Below are 19,420 nucleotides of genomic sequence, written 5' to 3' on the forward strand. Positions count from 1 at the left end.
TAAGATGAATTTTTTTCTCCAAAAATCTTGTCCAAATGAAGTAATGATGGCTTAAATATTAAAATTATATATTAATCATAGCAATTACGTACTGGGTACAGATTATTCATATAGCTCTAGATATGTCTGTCACAAGAGTATTTGCAACTTAATTACTGTATATAATTATCACAACTCAAAAGTTACTAGATGATGATACCTTACATAAAATCATCTGAATCTTCACCTGCACCCTGCTTATTAGTCTTCATGTTATCTTCAGAAAAGAGAGAGCTGTAGCTCCTGCAAAATTCAAAATAAATTAAAATGCAATAACAAAAATAACTTAGGAAACTATGAGGATCTTTTAATTACTATCTACAAAATTTCCTCCAACTATCCTACGTGGCTGATAAACCTAAGCTATCAAAGGTAGCTTAAACAACCTGGACTCCAAAGAAATATATCAAGTGACTAAGTTTATAAATGAAAAAGTTATGGACCAAGGTCCTAGCTCGATCACAGTAAGTTCAAATGTCACAATACCATCAAGTGCAGTCTACATGTATACAGATATCCAGTATTATTTGCTGCATAGTATTGTTCAAGATATAGTAATATTTGCTGGATAGTATTGTTCAATGTTATTAATTAAAACAATTTATGAAATATATGAAGATCTTATTCTATGAAATATTTGAAAAGTTATTTCTCATCCACAAAAATCATTATTTCTCAGCCAATCTCCCACCAAACAAGAGTAGTCTTACAGTATTGTAATCCACAGCAGAATATTGAAATATGAATAAAATAAGCAGTAAAGCATATAAGAATCAATTGATTGATACTAGATCTACAAGAAAAGCAAAGTCCTACAGTATAAAAAAAATTTATACGGTATAAATGATAATAAAAATAAATTTTTAACATACTGTACTCAATAGTTGCAAGTTCTTATCCATTATGAAAATGTCAATCCTTGGAGTGAAAATCAATGGGTGGGGGAGGAGGAAATAGTTTTAATATAGGACCTAAAAGTGACCAAACCTCCACCCCTATATTATATTGGGACTTCAACCTCCCCTGCCCTGTTCTTCTAACAGGTGAAAGGGAACTTCTCTTCTTCCTACCAAACGTGCCAGACTGCTGTTTCTGCTTTTGAGTACAATGCTGCTGAAAATTTTTTGTAATGTGGCGTGCAGCTTAAGGAAACCAGTCACCTTAAGACCTCTCTGCTGGAAAAAAATTCTGTCGGTACTGATGCCAGTTCTTCTGGCAATTTAGGATCTAGGGATCATAAGAAATGAACAGTGTTTGATGGTCTTATATCAAAGATATATACTAATCCTCGCACCTGAGCTAGTATTCTCTCCTAAGGAACAAACCAACTTATCCATGGAAAAGATCATTTCTAGGGGATGAGCAGCTTTCTGTTTCTTAAAGGTGGCTTTTCTTTTCTTTATCATCACAAGTCCAATGATTATGGGCCATATCAATCATGCAGGAAGAAGGTCTTTTTCAAGGATCAAACTGCCTTCTTTGCCTTTAAAACATTTGGATAAGGATGTATAGAGGAATGAGTAACTAATAGCATTTAAACCCCACTCCTGCCAGTACATCTAAACAGCATAACACTTTTGAGGGCATAGCCTGACAAATTGTGGTGGGGATTATGCAAGAACAACTCTGAGATGAATTCAGTAGCAATAGAAATCTTTTTCAATAAAAAAATTTATCGTGTCATCTCATAAAACCTTCCAGCTAACAGGTCAGAGATAAGAAGTGGTTTCCTCTTCAGTTTGTTTTTTAAGGAAATAGAGAGAAAAGGTAAAGGGCACCTTTACAGCTCTTCCTCAACAGGAACTTCTCTCTCTGGGTGTTTTTTCCACAGATGATTTCATTTATGGTTGAGGGTGACTATGTCAGAGATATCCAATTCATAATTTCATTCAAAGATGACATTTCCTGCACTGGTCGGAGATTCTCATGGTGATGTGATATAAAGTTTATGACCGAGTCTGCCAAGTTCAGAACCGAATCAAACGTCGTATGTTTTACAAGTGGGGTGCACACCGTAAAGTTCTGGCACAAACAGGAGATGACCAAAATCCTCCACGGCTAACAAAGTAAAAGACATAGGAGGAAATTGCCATTAAGAAGTTGTTCTAGTAGGGGAAGATCTAGAAGGAAATATTCTCTACTTTCCCTTAACTATCATAATTTGTAGTTCCTTCTGAGAGTTCTGCCAGATTAAAGAAAAAATTTATATATCTTGGGGTGGAGTCACTTCACTTTCAAAATCTGTGGTAGTATATATCAGAAGGTGAAACTAAGCTCTCATGTCCTTACTGACAAGAGAGGGATGGTCGAGGCACGACCATAACTACACAAATCTAACTGTTTAAGAGATTGAGCGCTCACCAACGAAGATAAACCTGTGTGGGTGCTATCATCCTTTAATCTTTTTGCCATAATGAGGATGTTCTGTTTAACATTCCTTGAGCAAGGGATCAATATGTCTCAAAGGCTTCAGCAATAATACTCTAATCCTCTTATGCTTTTTTGCAGTTATTGGCCTTTTCCCTTTGAAGAAAGGTTTCTGACTGTACCCAAGGTTAATTATGGAAATTAGTGTCATCATGATATCCAAGAGAGGGCAATGACCTTTCCTACCACTCAGTCTTCTGAACTCACTAATGCTCTCACCACACCGTAAGTTCTTGACTGCTTTCCTTTTGTCCTTAATCAAGAGAGATGACGATCCTCCAAAGTCGTTCTAGATCTCTCTGTTGAGGCCTCACACAATAACAGGTCTGGAACCTTCTACTCAAGGGTCGCCCTTTTTAATCTGACATCTACACCAACTCATCAGCAGCAATTGGTCTATATAAGGTGAGATGAAGACCTACCCAAAAGTTGGCTTACATGTGGGATGAACTTCTCCAAGGAGAAGCCATAGTCCCTAGAAGGTACACCCTAGGAAAACCCAGAAAGGAATTCAAGAAGTTAATTAGAACCCCAATTTCCCCTACATGTTCAGACGTAGCTTCTAAGACTTCATTGGTTCACCTTTGAAGAGTCCAAGACTAGTCAGTCATCCAGATATAGAGGATCCTTATGCATAACAAGTGCAGCCATCTTGCTACTGGCACCATGAAATTATCAAGAACATCCATCGTTTTTCTGAATTGCTACTAGAGCCAATGATGGGGTTTCCAAGGAAAATCTTGTAACTTCAATGCACTAGTTGCAGATCAAAACTAACACACTGGACACCAACCCCCGGATGATTTTGGAACCAATACATTAGATAAAATCCTGGGAAAATGAGCCATTTACCTCCTATACTGCCCCCTTCTTCACCAACTTGAAGACCTCCTATAGCAAAGCCGAGCCTATGTCCACATAATTCCAATAAGACTGCAGGGATGTCAGATAATGGGACAAGGGAAGATGAAAGCTAATTGTAAGACCCACTGGTCAAAGAACAGACCAGATGTGTAGAAAATACAATGTCCCTTCCCATAAACGTGTTGGGAGCCAATACAGTCACTTTCTTGTCACTCATGAGTGGCAGAGGCAAGGGACAAGACATTGCCCTAAAGACTGAGCATATAAACATATGATCAGCGCCCAAACCCCTTTTCACCGAAGCTAGGATCTGGGAGGGAGAGATAATGGCTGCTGATGACTCCACAGGTAAACATAATAGGTTTGCCCCAATTCCCTATCCTTACCTCATGAAGGTGAGGTTGCACACACTAGTGGAAACTATGGGGCTTCAGCAAGAGTTTTCCATAGGCTACCACAACCCTTTCAGAACATGAGTGACCCAACATACTAAACAGATCAGGTCTGTCTGAATGGTCATGTCTATTGGCGGACCTGGCCAATGGCAGAATGTTCTTCCAAACCTGGCAGTTGAATTGGTGAAACTTGCTGACAAGTCTCTTCATAGATTACAGATCTAGCAGATTTATTTTAACGTTGTTACCGATTTAAATTATTTCGTACTCTTTTTTCATTACTTCTCATGTAGTTTATTTATTTTCTTATTTCCTTTCCACACTGGGCTTGTTTTCCCTGTTGGAGCCCTTGGGCATATAGCTTCCTGATTTTCCAACTAAGGTTGTAGCATGTCTAGTAATAATAATAATGTTTCCCTAGAGCTTGCTGATCCTCTAGACTAAGATTGGGAAGCCTGCAAAGTGAAGGGTGATACTGACTAGGATGAAGTAAAAGGATTGTCAGATGGGAAAGATCCCTCCCTCGTGTAGAACTGATTTTTACATGAAACTTGATACGTTACCCTAACGAACCTTTCTTAATAATGAGACACACTTCAGAACCTGTTTCTGAGTAGCTGTGATGGAACTATACAGTACTCTAAAGAAAACACATGTCTATCTCTTCAAGACTCAGTCACTACAAATTTGTGCCAATTCCGTTGATAAATCAGACATTACAGTTTAAACACAAAAGACTTTTTAACAAAGTTCTCCTCAAATTGCTCAACCCACTTCTCCAAGGTCTGAAAAACAACTGGAACATGGAGTGAACAAAAAGTTGATTTTGAATTGCCCTACAAGGCTATCGATCAAAAGCCTGAATTATAAAGCTGACAAAAAAAAAAACTGTACCTTCAGAGACCAGTCTCCTAGAGGGACCTACCCGTAATATAGCATTCTAGCTTATATTCATACCCCTTCTGAGAAGATCATTTGCTTAATACACAAATGCACTCCTCGGTCTGACAGGGGGGAGAAAAATGAAATGATACAGCAACAAATGGGACCTTTCATTGGCTTTCTCCAGAAACTACACTATTCCACACTCTCTCTCTAATCATCTCTGATATCATGAGATGAAACATTGTTTTGAGTTAGGCTATTCTATCCACCACTGCAGGGTATGGCATCCTAGCCTAGTCTTTTCTTATTCCATGTGGATAACTTTCTAAAGTTTGTTAAACAATGAAAGTAAAGACTTTACCCCCCTCCTCCTTATAATAGAGAACTTGGCTTTACAACAAAACAACTGTAACTCTCACCTTACCAGGCAACCCAAAAGATGCAGATCCAAGTGAAAGATGATGCCGTTCCGGATAGGAAAACAGCCCAAACCCATATACAGCATTTCCTATTCCAACATTTTTTATAGTATTCACAGTGGATAGGCGTTTGACATGACAGTCTCCATCGGATCACTGGTAATTTTACTTCTCTGGAGTTTGCCACTTTTCGCTGAGGCTGTGGTTTTTGGCATAAATTTCATTCACTATACCTGTATCTAACAATATAATTCTTTACTACCCCTGCTTATTTTATTGCTGACAGGGAGGGGAACTGTTTTATTTTCAGGTGAAATACAGTATAGCTAATTAAAACAATAGTCTACAGTACTTTCTCATAGAGTTGGCAGTAGTTGTAACGGGACTAATCTCATGTAAATACATGAACAAATATTACTTACTTGAGTTCTGCTTCCTTTTTTCTCCTTTCCAATTCCTCTTTTTCTCTCTGTTGCCTATCTTTAGCTTCTTTTTTGTTCAGGTTTCTTTCTCTTCTATCACGATCTTCTCTCTCCAATCTGAAGTCTGGATGGGATTCAGTTTTGGTCTTATTTAACCGATTCACTATTTCATTTATTCTCTTTTCTAAACGAATTTTACGAACCTACAACAAAAGAATTAGGATTTATAACAAATTTAAAAATAATGAATCTCAATATATTGTGCTGATCATTAAAATGCATATAGAATATATAATAAAGTAAATATTAAATGTTGAAGGGTAATTAAAATAAAAGCAATAAAAATTATGACAAACTTTCATAATATGTATACTATTACTGTACCTCAAACAATAAAAATGAAACCCATCATAAACCTCGCATTGAGAGTGTGTAAATACATTTCTAGGCAGTTTTCATCCAGATAAATGCATGGTGGATATGTATCCACCAATTTCCAGGAAATTAAAAACTATTCATGTATGAAACAATAGAGAGGTACAAAGCAAGTATTTAACGTCATGATTGGTTAAATCAAGAAGGGGTAAGGAAAACCCAAGAAACATGTATTAACTGGATAGTGAAGATTCTCTTTTAAAGAAATGTTATGAGTAGACATCAGTTCAATGGAAGGTGTAATAAAATTAGTTCTTCGCTGCCCTCAACCCTTTTGGTATAAGAATTCATTCAGTTATCAGGAACTCTGAGGATCTGCTGAAAAATTGATAGAAAATGTGTACAGTACCCATTTATTGATAGTATTCTTTTATAACCACATATTATTAAAAGAAGATTTACCAGCTCAATGAATCAAACTTGACTCGCAAAGCTGGAGCGAATAAATTGGGGAAGGAAAATATAACAAATTAAATACAATAGATAAAAAAATGAAATATACATAAAATATAGTGGTAAAAGACTGTGGTGGATAATGTGGGAGGTTGGGCTGTGGCACCCTAGCAGTACCAGCTGAACTCGGTTGAGTCCCTTGTTAGGCTGGAGGACCGTAGAGAGTAGAGGTCCCATTTTTTGTTTTGTTTCATTTGTTGATGTCGGTTACCCCCCAAAATTGGGGGAAGTGCCTAGGTATATGTATGTAAAAGACTAATTTAAGAGAGACAATGTGATACATTGATATTAAAATTTATCCATCAAACCTATGCTTCTTAAAATTGTTAAAACTTTAGAATCAGATAAAATGACAGACAAATTTTTCAGACCAAAATATGTTTTTGTCTTCTAAAAACTTTGTTATCCCCAAAAATACGTGGTACAGTTAAACTAGTGTTACGTTCACTGCACCTGGGAACTGTTTCAAGTGGTGTGCACATAAAAAATACAAAGATCAATTTTATATGACCAACATGCAATATTGCTATAATTAATTCTGTCCTTTTATCATTCTGTTCTGAAGATTTGATTCCCTTGGTTTTATTTATTTGTATTTATGGCCGCGGGGTCATAAAAACAATTAGAATAGCGCCAACGTTATCCCTGCGTGTCGTAAGAGGCGACTAAAAGGGACGGGACGAGGGGGGTGGGAACCCCCTCTCCTGTATAAAAATCCTACGAGACATCAACAAAGAGATGGAGTAGGCCCTGCTGCTTCCTCCGGTGCCTTAGATGATCGCGGAGGTAGCAGCAGTAGGGGATTCAGCAGTATGAAGCTTCATCTGTGGTGGGTAATGTGGGAGGTTGGGCTGTGGCACCCTAGCAGTACCAGCTGAACTCGGTTGAGTCCCTGGTTAGGCTGAAGGAACGTAGAGAGTAGAGGTCCCCTTTTTTGTTTTGTTTCTTGTTGATGTCGGCTACCCCCCAAAATTGGGGGAAGTGCCTTTGGTATATGCATATGTATTCATCATTTTGGGATTTATTATTCAACATAGTTTGCCATTTGTTACAATGAAATGTTTTAAGAAGGTTACATAATCCTTATCTTCAATTGTTTTAATACAGTAATGCCAATTACTCATAAAGTCACAGATACTTCAGAAGTAAATACTGATGCTTCAATGGGTAATGAAAGCAGCCTTGTCCTGTCTGTGGAAACTGCAGCACAGCCCGCAACAGTTGAAGATTCAGAGCCATAAGTATATGTGTAGCATAATAAGGTCCTTTCTTCTGAATATGTTACAAGGGAGAATATAGTTATACATACATACATATACCAAGGCACTTCCCCCAATTTTGGGGGGTAACCGACATCAACAAATGAAACAAAACAAAAAGGAGACCTCTACTCTCTATGTTCCTCCAGCCTAACAAGGGACTCAACCGAGTTCAGCTGGTACTGCTAGGGTGACACAGCCCACCCTCCCACGTTATCCACCACAGATGAAGAATATAGTTATATTTCTTCAATAAATAAAAAAGATGAGAGCATGTTCTCTTTTCTTTATGAACCAAGGTGGAGGAAAAAGAGATGCTTTAATTATTTCTTAATGATCCAAGGTGGAGGGGAGAGAGGAAAAAAAGTGATGCTTTAATTATTTCTTAATGATCCAAGGTGGAGGGGAGATATGCTTTAATAATGTTTATTCTGATGTTTGTAGACTGTAATAGGCTATTTTCTTCTATTGAGAATGGTGGTTCATGATTGTTTAAAATAAAATACTTTAGTTGAGGGGTTACAATGTTGGAGATTTGATGGACAGGATCTTCAATGCATTATGCATTGTTACAAAATCTTGATGAAAGGACAAAGGTGGCTTCTTGCTTTCACATGAAACTTAGAGAGACATTTGGAGAAAATCTAAAGGCTCCACTACAAGGTTTCGCGCCTCAAATGTGTACTGGATTCAGAGACTTCAAAGTAGCTTCAGATTCTGATAAAAATATTCAACTACCATAATTCATTCTCAATAAGACTAGTGCTTTATACATCATTAGTAAAGTTGATCTCTTTGGATCCCACATTGCATGAGACAAAGTCCTCATTAGGTTGAGAGCATCATCATATTTAGATTAAATTTTGATGCAAGATATATGTGCTTTTCAACTGAAGTGGGTACTGAATATCAGTCCCCAAAATTTTGCTTTATCTTGGAATTGGATTTGAGTATCACCCAACATGAGACTTATATCTTGATTTTGCTTCTATTTGGTATTCCTTGTAAAACATTATTGCTTGTCTATTTTTATGCATTAAATCTGAAACCAATAGATGATGCCCATACTTAATATTTTTCAAGTGAGGTTATGTAGAATTCTTCACAAGTGATGAAAATTGTTCAAAAAGGGGTGTTGCTAAATCGTCCACGTAAGACTTCTTTGCACTCCTGCTTGCACCGCTGGCTGGAGGATCCTTTGAAAGGCTAGGAGCATTAGGTCTGGGAACGTGAAAGGAAGGGTTAATTTTCCTACCTGGTACATCCGGCACCAGTCTGACCACTGGGACCTTTGCCAAGTGTTGATTGTTTGCTAATTCCCTCTTCAGGGGGAAAGGAATCGATTGTAAGCCCTGCGGGGGTTACCATGATGTCAAGCCCTAAAAAGCATACCTGGCTGTGGATTCTTTCTGGGGGAGTGAAGCGTTAGCGATGCACATAGAGGCGGGGATCATCACCATGATGCTCACACTGGGAGAGTGAATGACGATCCCTGCAAGTGCGCAGGTGGAGCAGTCGAACTAGGGGAACAATGTGAGGGCGAACGATGAAGGGCTGACGAGCAGCAAGATGGGGAGAGCCGTGTTAGTGAACGCCTAGCTGGCGAGTGCTAACGAGTTGAAGATTTGCGAAGTTCTAGGAGAGAATCGCTGGCCTGACAAGTGGCACTCAAGCCCCTGATGGTAGCAAGAGCATTATTGGCCGTCTCACAAGGGGTGAAAGTGTCTCAGTGATGAGTGACGGTCACGAACGGCCAGGCGACAGTCACAAGGTTGATCGTCCAAAGAGTGAAGAGTCGCTAGCAATTCACGAGCAACTGGCAAGTGACGAACAGCTGACGTGATGAGAGCCTGAAGGCCGACAGTCCTTGACAGGACTGAAGAGAAGTCTCCTTACCGCAGGGGGGGAGAACGTCTAGGGTGGCGGGAAGTTAAAAACTCTGAAGCCTGACAAACCCCTGAGGAGGAACATCTGAGAGGTTCCTCTGAAGAGAGAACCTGTTCTGACAGTCAGAGGCGACACACCTTGGTCTCTAGACGTTCTCAGGAACAGAAATTCTCCGCGGGGTTCTCACTCGCAAACGAGAAAGTTGACCACCCGTAGGAGAGACTCGCTTTGGAGTTTGCTCCACCTCTGACGAAAAAGTTGGCTCAGAAAGGGAGGGAGTGCCGTCTTTGGCATTAGCAGCATCTACAGGAGACGGCAAAGCAGATAGAGCGGCAGCAACTCCGTCGTCAAAGGCTGGGCTCAACGGCGAAGGATCCATCTCCGAGGAAGCAGGGGTTCGCTTCCTTTCGGTACTTAGTTGCGGGAGCTCAAGTAAAGCCTCCTCCTACATGGGACCAGCCAAACCCAGCAATGGCCATACCTGAAACAAGTCAGAGAAAGAGCAGGCACTCCCGGAGGGAGGGGCAGAACTGTTTCTCCAGGGGAAACAGTACTGTCCTTTAATCCCCGAGATTAACCTAGAGTTAACTGGTCTACAGCACAACATGGCCATTCCCTAGGGGAGCCGATCAAGCAGGAACTTCGGGAAGAGATCGGGGGCTCAAATAAGAAGACCGAGATTTCTTCGACTTCGAGGATGATCCCGAAGGCGAAAAATCTCTCATGGATTTTTTTTTTTGTGCCTACGCCCAAACCTCTCCCACTGGGAGGCAGACCACTCCCGGCACTCAGGACAAGAGTTGTCCCGATCACAACGCTGGCCTCTACAGGACAGACACAAGTGGTGTGGGTCCATCTCTACACAGGACATAAAGGTATCACAAGAGCGGCCCTCAGGTTCAGAACAAGTACGCATGAGGCCAGTAGGCAAGAGCACACAAAAAATCTGGAATAGGAAAAGAATTATTTAAAGAATTTATTCAAAAATATTTTCAAGTCAAATGACAAGTCAAGGCAATGGGGGGAGAGAGAGAAAAGCAAAAGTGAGTGCTCAGACTAGGTGTGAGAGTGAAGGGGGTAGCCGGCTAACAACCACCCCCCCCTCCCACTAACTAGCGGGTGGGGTGGTCATCCTTTGCTTAGTCATCCATATAAATAGCAAAAGTTTGTTTAGAGTGACAGAACAATATCAATTTGGGGTGAGATACAGAAATATTGTACTATATAAAGGGATTTTGACGAAGGAAAAATCTATTTCTGGAGAGAGACCTGTGACGGCCGGTGAAAAGGGTCCTTCTTTACACTTTTCTAATATAAATCTTCCAAATATACTAGGGAAAGATAAAAGCATGGAATGCAGAGGTTACTACCCTCGCACGATCACCTTGTGGGTGTCGTGTATACAACAAGGGCGTGTGAAAACCACTATTCACAGGCTGTCTTCCATTTAAATAATCCCTTCATCAAAGGGGAGGGCCGTGACAGGCCCTAGAGAACACAGTTGGACTACCCCACCGACACCTACTACTCGCGCCCTCCAGGTCATCCTTCTGTTTTGGACTTGCCCGCTAAGTCGTTAATGGTTTTGTTCGGTGTTTTTCGCAAGTGATTGTCGTTAATTCAACATGACTGACGTTGCTACTTCAACTTTACCAATGTTAAGTACCATAGTTTGTTTTGACAGTTTATTTCAGTACCTGGCATTTGTTCTTTTTCCAGTATTGTGGATTTTAGTTTTGGAAGCGGTTGGCCGGCCTCGGTATCGGCAGCCATTTTGGTTTTGTTCGATTCGGTAGTTTTTCAAGTTAATATTGCCCATCTGGTACTCTGTCATCTAGGTTATATCACTTACGTTTTATGACCAATATTATTATCATTATTTATTATTGGTTTTTACTATGGTATTTATTTGCTAGCAAGTCCAATTTGGATATTTCCAGCCAGTGTGCTTGTGTAAAAACTTATATGGATTTCATAAGTGTAAAACTTAATCTCTCTCTAAATGTCTATGACACATAAGTGGGTTACTTTTATGCCAGAAAAATATATGCAATAAGAGTAATTCATCTTTATTTGCTACTGAGACGGCAAGCTCTCAGCAGTAAAGGTCACAAACCATCTCCTTACATGGTAAAATCTGCTCCAATCTACATTATACAGTAAATGGAAAAACTGGGCAGAAGCTTATACACCTAAATTATCATATAATCTTGGAAATTATTTTCAATCACTTACCTCCTTATCATTATGAAATCCTACTTGTCCCACATCCATTCCAGCAGTTTTTCTTAAATTTGACCAAAGGGTGTAAACAACATCAACATTATTCATCTTATTTCCCTGCAAATATAAACAATATATTTTACCATCAATGTAGACCTGATTAATTTAGTGTTAAAACTTTGTGATAGAGAAAAAATCACAATACCAACAACACCCACTTCATTAAGAATACACTTAAGACATTGTGGTGATGAAACGTGAATAAAACAATTTAATTAATTTTAAAAGCCTAATATACATTATTTTACTCAAATACAACATCATAGCCAATTTGATGGGAGTTTGAGTCCAGTTCAAGCTTGATAGTTTCTTGTAGTGTCCTCAGCCCCACTATCCGAGTAAGCTTGGGTGGAGAAGGGGCTTGGCCACTGATCATATGTATATATGGTCAGTCTCTAAGGCATTGTCACTGTCCCTTGCCTCTGCCATTCACGAGTAACCTTTAATTAATGGCAGCGAAAGGCACCACAATACAGTATCTTTTAAGAGGCATCACTCATCCTTATGAAAACAATGTTATTTTGGGATTAACCCCATTAAAACAATGTTATTTTGGGGTTACTTTAAAGTACTCCTATTTCCTTTTTGTTTTCAATTAATTTCTATAATTTACCATTTGAAAGCAAATTTTATGCCCTACTCTAAAAGTTGTTGTATACATTAGTGTTAGGTTGTTTGACTGTCAAACAACCTAGTTTCGATTTCTATTTTTAACTGCCCTCTTTTTCTTGGCCAAGGCAGGTGCCTTGTTTACTTTTGTCACGTTGTGATTGATTTTAGGCAGTCAGGTTTGGGAAGCCAGAGGGACCGTTTCTCGTAATGGAGTCGAGAAGGAGCGGCGGACCCATCTTTGGAGTGTCTCCTAGTTGGTGGTGACTTGTCCTCAACCTGGTCCTCGAGGTCGAGATAGTTTGGAAGCGTTGTTCTTCGGTGGCAGCAAAGTGGCTGTTGTATCGACACTGTCGTGGTAGTTCCCGCAGTGTTCGATGGACGTCCTCGAGGATCAGGGATTGTTTGTGGATGTTGGAAGAGCCAGTGCATGGGCTCGTATTTATTATTTGTATATTAATGAGAAGTTTCATTTATTAAATTTTCATGTCTGCTGCTTACTGTTTGTTGTTGTTTATTAATTTTGATAATTGTTTATCATGTACATTAACTTCAAGTAAACTATATTTGGTGATTTTAAAGTTTAGTTGATTTTGTGTTAACGATCTTTTGTCTCTGTGCTTCCCAATACCTGTACTCATGGTAATTATTGTATATAATTTATTTTTGTATAATTCTTTTGTAAAATAAACTAGGTTAAGGTACTTGAGTATTTTCTGTTTTACCCACCCCTTTGGTTGTTGCAGTCCATTGGTTCATTCCAGTCCCAATTCTTGTAGTATTTTTAAAGAACCTGTTGAACCATTAAGGCGGTTCATAACAATTAGAAATATTCTAAGCCCATTTATCTTGTTTGTGTTATTTTATCAATGTACATACATACATGTACCAAAGGCCCTTCCCCCAATTTTGGGGGGTAGCCGACAACAACAAGAAACAAAACAAAAAAGGGGACCTCTACTCTCTACGTTCCTCCAGCCTAACCAGGGACCACAGATGAAGCTTCAAAATGCTGAATCCCCTACTGCTGCTACCTCCGCGGTCATCTAAGGCACCGGAGGAAGCAGCAGAAGTCAATTTCAAAGGTGACAATTTTCAAATGGAAGTTTCCTGTTTTTGATAAAATGGAATTTACAAATTGTAGGCAATAAATTTCCCATCCTTTCATGTTTGAGAAACAAAAACTGGTCAATATTAATGAAAATAGAAGTAGCAAATTTTCCCCAAATTCATATTTCAAGAAATCAAGCTTCAACATTTTTTTTTGTCTTCAACATTTTTTTTTGTAAAGATTGAGAAGACTTCAGTATGAGCTCGTAGCAGTAATTTTCCTCATCGCTGTGAATCATAACGAGTGGTGAGCACATTCTCTCAAATAAAAAAATATACATGTACAAAATACGCACACATGCCACGGCATTGTATCATCATATATTCTTATCTGCATATTTTCATAGGACAAATTTTAAGCTTTGCCATACAATATTTAGTTAATAGTCTCTGAAGTTGAATTTCTAAAATCAAAAGATGACGTGAGTCGCACCCCTTAAACTGGCCTTTTAAAACTGTGGCATCATAAAAATATGGATAACTGTATTAAATGTATCATCTTTTTTCCCACTTCAGTGATAAAATTCAAATTTTTCCCATCCTAAAACATGGCTAGTAAGAAAGCCTATCATGAAAAGTTTGGTGCACATATCTATAAAGTAAATTTCTAAAAAAAACTATTTGTTTACAAATATCACAGAGCTCACTAAAACTTTGGCCAGAAAAATTCTTAGAAAACAACTTTTCTGGATAGTTTCAAGTTTAAATAAACATACACAAGATCAAAATTATACCTTATATTACATAGGGTCATTGCAGAGACAACACTCCCATTACATCTAATATGATTATAGAGTAACTGCATGATTTATATCAAAGTATTACTTATGAGTAAGAACACACTGTATAAACTCAAAGCTAAACTGATGTAGCTAAATCTAGTGCTAATGATAGAATTCTATTTACAAAAGTCTTTGAGTTCTTGTAGCATTGTTATGGAATTTATAGTTATATTAGAAAAAGGGGTAACTGATAAGAATAAGAAACTTATCAAGGTGACTTTGGCTCATATATGATACGAGAAAAAGCTTGAAATATGTAAAGTCCTTTACGATACATGATAATTCAACAAATGCTTTAAAATTCTTCATGTTCTTCATTGTTATGGAATTTATAGTGATATTAGAAAAAGGGGTAACTGATAAGAATAAGAAACTTATCAAGGTGACTTTGGCTCATATATGATATGAGAAAAAGCTTGAAATATTTAAAGTCCTTTACGATACATGATAATTCAACAAATGCTTTGAAATTCTTCATGTTCAGATTTCAATGGTCTGTTTCAGCATATTAAGATGCTGCACCAGTTTCCCAAAATACAGAACTAAAGCAATTGCTAAATGGGGGTGTTAAATAATTTTCTACAACGTAGTATATACAAAGGGTTTCAGCCTCATTACTCTTTACTTCATGATGTGTCGCTAAACTACTAGTCTCGAAAACAGAGCACTTCGCTATGAGGGCATGAGTTACCATATTTCCCGTGTCATAAAAATGCCCCCCAAAATCACCCTGCGTCTTAACACCTAAGAAAAAGTTGTATAAGGGAGTTTGATCATGGCCACTTGGTTTGACACCCCTCAAACATCGAACTATTGACATACAAGCACTCCAACTTTCGAGAGGTAGAATATAAACCTACAATTATCATTCATATCTAATAAATTCATTTATTCTTATATTGCATTTCATCTAATAAAACACAGCAGCAAATTATTTGTTTGTTTTAATAATCAGCTAATGACTCGCCAACCCCTTCTACAAGCAAACATGCTAACTAGTGGTCTCGTAGCAGACGACAACGTTATGACATATTAGTTGTTTATGCAGTATATATCTATTTTCTCATATTTTGTAATAAAGCAATATAAAGATAATGACTTTGTTGCCTGAGTTCCAAAATAATACAAACAGGCAGTTGCTGAATACGACCTTTGAAAAAACTTCTGTTAGTTGAGGGCAGTATTACCAAGTTAGCAGAAAAGTAACTAGACCTAGAATCACATAAACAGTAGCAAATGTATTCCACCTAAAAGAATTTCTTGATGTCTTTAATCAGTAATTACATTTGGTGTGAAAATTCATGAGCTATATGAGTTATTTTGGAAATATTACTAGAATTTTACCTCTACCAAAATTTCATGAAGAACCTTTGATGTTTCAAGTGTTTACATGAAAGCAATGCTGCCAAACACGTGTAGTTTTGGTGGAAACTAAGACTGGTTTAGTGGTTTCTTACATGAATATGTAATAAAATTGGGATCATCGGCATATAGCTAACTAATATTAACTTGAAAATTTCATAATTACCCAAAATAAGAAAAGTTACTGCGCCAGACAACAATCATGCTAGAGTCGCTGACTAGGGATTTCTGCTAAGAAATTTTTAAAATCCTCAATTCTATTTTTCTAAAACTGCCGTGCTAATTTAAGGGTGCGTCTTACCACTTGTAGTGTCTTATGACACGGGAAATACGGTAGTTATAAAAATAGTTTAACCAGACCATAAATATAAAAATACTGATTTTGGACTGAGGAGCTTGTTCTTATGGAAGTAATATTACTAGTTATTGTATGTCTTATATAAAATCTAATGCTTCATAATTTCTTCATATTTGGATACACCAAAAATAATGTACTTCCATCTCATCTAATAAATCGAAGCTTCATATAATTTTCCTACTTAGATAAACTAAATTAAAGGATGTGAATATTTCGTGAAGAGATTTGTGCCATGTACTTGTTAAGTGAAAAGGAAATCATATAATTTACATGAAACAAATGGAAACTAGATCATGAGGAGTGGCCATCAAGTTACTTTGCGTTAAACAGGCGATCCCAATCCATAAGACAAGATAATACCAATAATATGTTCATTTTTAATATACTTTTTACTGACTCCCTAAATGAGACTAATTTTAATATACTACAATCAGTAATTTTTTTCCAACAATTATTTGTTACAGTTGTTTGCAAGAATATTTTTGGTTTTCTTAAAGTATAACTGTTATAATAGTTTGGCCGAAAAAGTGGTCTAGCATTATTGAAAGTCTAGTTTGTCAAAATATACGCTGTAGAAAATAATTGAATAACAGGACCCACACCTTAGAAACATTTCCCTCTTTTTTTTCTTCATTAGCTACTGACCTCTATCATGCACTCTCTTAAGCCAACAAATTAACATATTATACTGTACTGGGCCATTTTTTTTTATCCATAGAGAGAATGGAAAATGGCTGTCTGCTAAAGAAGGTGATGAATGCAAGAGTTGATGGGAGAAGTACAAGAGGAAGGCCAAGGTTTGGGTGGATGGATGGTGTGAAGAAAGCTCTGGGTGATAGGAGGATAGATGTGAGAGAGGCAAGAGAGCGTGCTAGAAATAGGAATGAATGGCGAGCGATTATGACGCAGTTCCGGTAGGCCCTGCTGCTTCCTCCGGTGCCTTAGATGACCGTGGAGGTAGCAGCAGTAGGGGATTCAGCATTATGAAGCTTCATCTGTGGTGGATAATGTGGGAGGTTGGGCTGTGGCACCCAAGCAGTACCAGCTGAACTCGGTTAAGTCCCTGGTTAGGCTGGAGGAACGTAGAGAGTAGAGGTCCCCTTTTTTGTTTTGTTTCATTTGTTGATGTCGGCTACCCCCCAAAATTGGGGGAAGTGCCTTTGGTAGCCTATATGTATGTATGTAGAATAGGAGCATTGCAAACATCTTTTGTCTTCATCACACTGCTGGCCCCTGCACACAGTACACTAGGTATGAGGGTCTTTGTTTCCCAATACAAACTTATTCATGTAGTATTTAACTCTAAAATATACTTTGAAAGCAAACCACATACCTAGTTAATCCAGATATAAGTCATACATAAAACAATGCAAAAGGAAATTAACAGCATAAAAGATCAAACTGAAAAACATGAATGTTGACTGACGGTAAATCACGAAGTGAGTTGGAACTATTGGACCAACGAATGAGAGTTAAACTTCACAATATAGCACAGCAATCCTAAACTGAGGCGATCCCCAGAGTGGGGGATTAAAGGTGGACAGAAAAAAATCTAATATCTATTTCAAGGTCAAAAAGCTCAAGCTTCGTAAATAATAGCATTTCAGATTAAATTCCTTTGAAATAAGGGAATGATTCAGTTTGAATAAGAGGAGTATGCGAGATTTCCATAAACAACATTTCTCTCTTCACTCAAAGATTTCATTTAAATGTTTATAATAATAAATGATGAAATATAAAATACTAAAAGAATAACAATGGAGTCAAACTTTACCTGAATACTATTTGCCTTGCATAACTGAGCTGCATCTTCAATTACAGACATGGGTATGTCATCGATCGTCTGACCCTGAAAAATAAAACAATGATCAGACTAATGTCTTGCTGAGCATTATAATACTGCATACAATATATTCTGAATCCTTTTTTTTAAACAATCTCCAAGAAATATACTGAAATGGGAGGAAGTAACTGATACTTGTATCTGATAACCTATACAGTTTTGTGAAAAAGGACTAGAAAAATCCAGCCAGACTCTTAACTTTTCCAATATTACTGGAACCACTTTCTTTAAGTAATTATGAAAAAAATAAAGCGGGGCCATTTTATCTCTATCAATTACCATATAAATGGGCACAAGTGATGCTTTTCAAGTTAATAATTTTTCAAAATTACAACCAAACATTAAAATGTGGATTTGAATATACAAATTTGGATTATATGGCCTAAAGCTGGGGTAACTGTGTGTACCTCTGCCTCCAGAAATGTTCTGTTCACACATCTGTCAGATGGAAATCCTCCAGAGCTGGTCTGTATACTTTCCTTGAAGGGTTCCAAAACATTGACAGACCTGTTATCCAAGTCTTCAGATTCACTTCCTACACTGAGCACTGATGCAAATCTCACCAGCAATGCACAGTCGAGTAATATTTTAAGGGCAGAAACAGAACCACTTTCAAATCTGACTTAGTCCCAAATTTTGTTGAGGTAAAACTAACATTTGTAGCCTCACTTGAGGGATGAAACTTTCCAAGAAAGCTACCATCTCTATGATGGACATCCACCTGTGGGCTGATAAAACATTTAGGGACCTGAATTCTTTTATGGTGCTCTGGAACAACAGGAACCTCTTGGAGGGAGAAACCTGGAAAGGAAGAACCTATTGTCATCCCTAAATAGAGAGACATCCGAGTCGAAGTCAGAAGACACTTCTCAAGATTCACCAGCAGCTCCAAACTTCTTGTCGAGCCTTCAGAGGGCCTTCTTTTGGTAACACAAGACACAACCAATCGACCAGGTATAACAGGACCTCGATGCCCAACAAATGTAACAACCTGATGACCAGAACCATTACGTCATCAAAGTCGTCTCAATTGAAAAGGGATTGGTGAACTCTATGAAGGAAGTTGGAAAATGATCTATACTGTAGTTCGTACATTCCACTAACACCTTAAGGACCCATGGATCTGGCAAAAGCCTGATCCAGTTGTCCACGAAGCAAAATAAGACTGCCCCTTCTGATAATAGGGGGCTGAATCTCACTCATGCAATCTACCTAGATCTGAATTGCTATCCCTACCAGGTTATCTCTTGATAGAAAGGGTGCTGTCTTGCTCTCTCCCAATCGACCCATAGATTGAGCACGGGGATCTTAGACAACTTTAGTCATTTATTGAACTTCCATTAATATAATAAATACGACTTCATTCACTAAGAATGAATTTAGAATGATCTGAAATTGCTCGGCTCAAACGGGTGATTGCATAATGCGCCCCTCACAATCCAATAACATGCCACAGAACTGTGTCCCATGCCCCTTTTGGCCAAATGTAATTATCAGCACTATCTTGCTGTTTACCAAAATTTTGAATGTAACTATTACCTACCAATTCATGTCAACATTAAGAGGCTAATAACATTTACCTCCTAAG

General features: G+C 38.0%; 1 protein-coding gene across 1 annotated transcript in view; it reads right to left on the reverse strand.

Moving 5' to 3' along the window:
* Window positions 1-7: 7 nt before the first annotated feature.
* Window positions 8-19,420, reverse strand: part of LOC137645231 (coiled-coil domain-containing protein 25-like) — a 52,487-nt gene continuing 33,074 nt past the window's right edge. The window contains exons 4-7 of the mRNA XM_068378053.1: window positions 17,764-17,838; window positions 11,721-11,825; window positions 5,452-5,654; window positions 8-282 (exon numbers count right to left, since the gene is read on the reverse strand). Of these exons, the coding sequence (XP_068234154.1) occupies window positions 201-282; window positions 5,452-5,654; window positions 11,721-11,825; window positions 17,764-17,838 (465 nt within the window). The 3' untranslated portion in view covers window positions 8-200. The remainder of the gene's footprint in view (window positions 283-5,451; window positions 5,655-11,720; window positions 11,826-17,763; window positions 17,839-19,420) is intronic.

The sequence above is a fragment of the Palaemon carinicauda genome, chromosome 1 (assembly GCF_036898095.1).
Source record: "Palaemon carinicauda isolate YSFRI2023 chromosome 1, ASM3689809v2, whole genome shotgun sequence".
Lineage (NCBI taxonomy): Eukaryota > Metazoa > Arthropoda > Malacostraca > Decapoda > Palaemonidae > Palaemon > Palaemon carinicauda.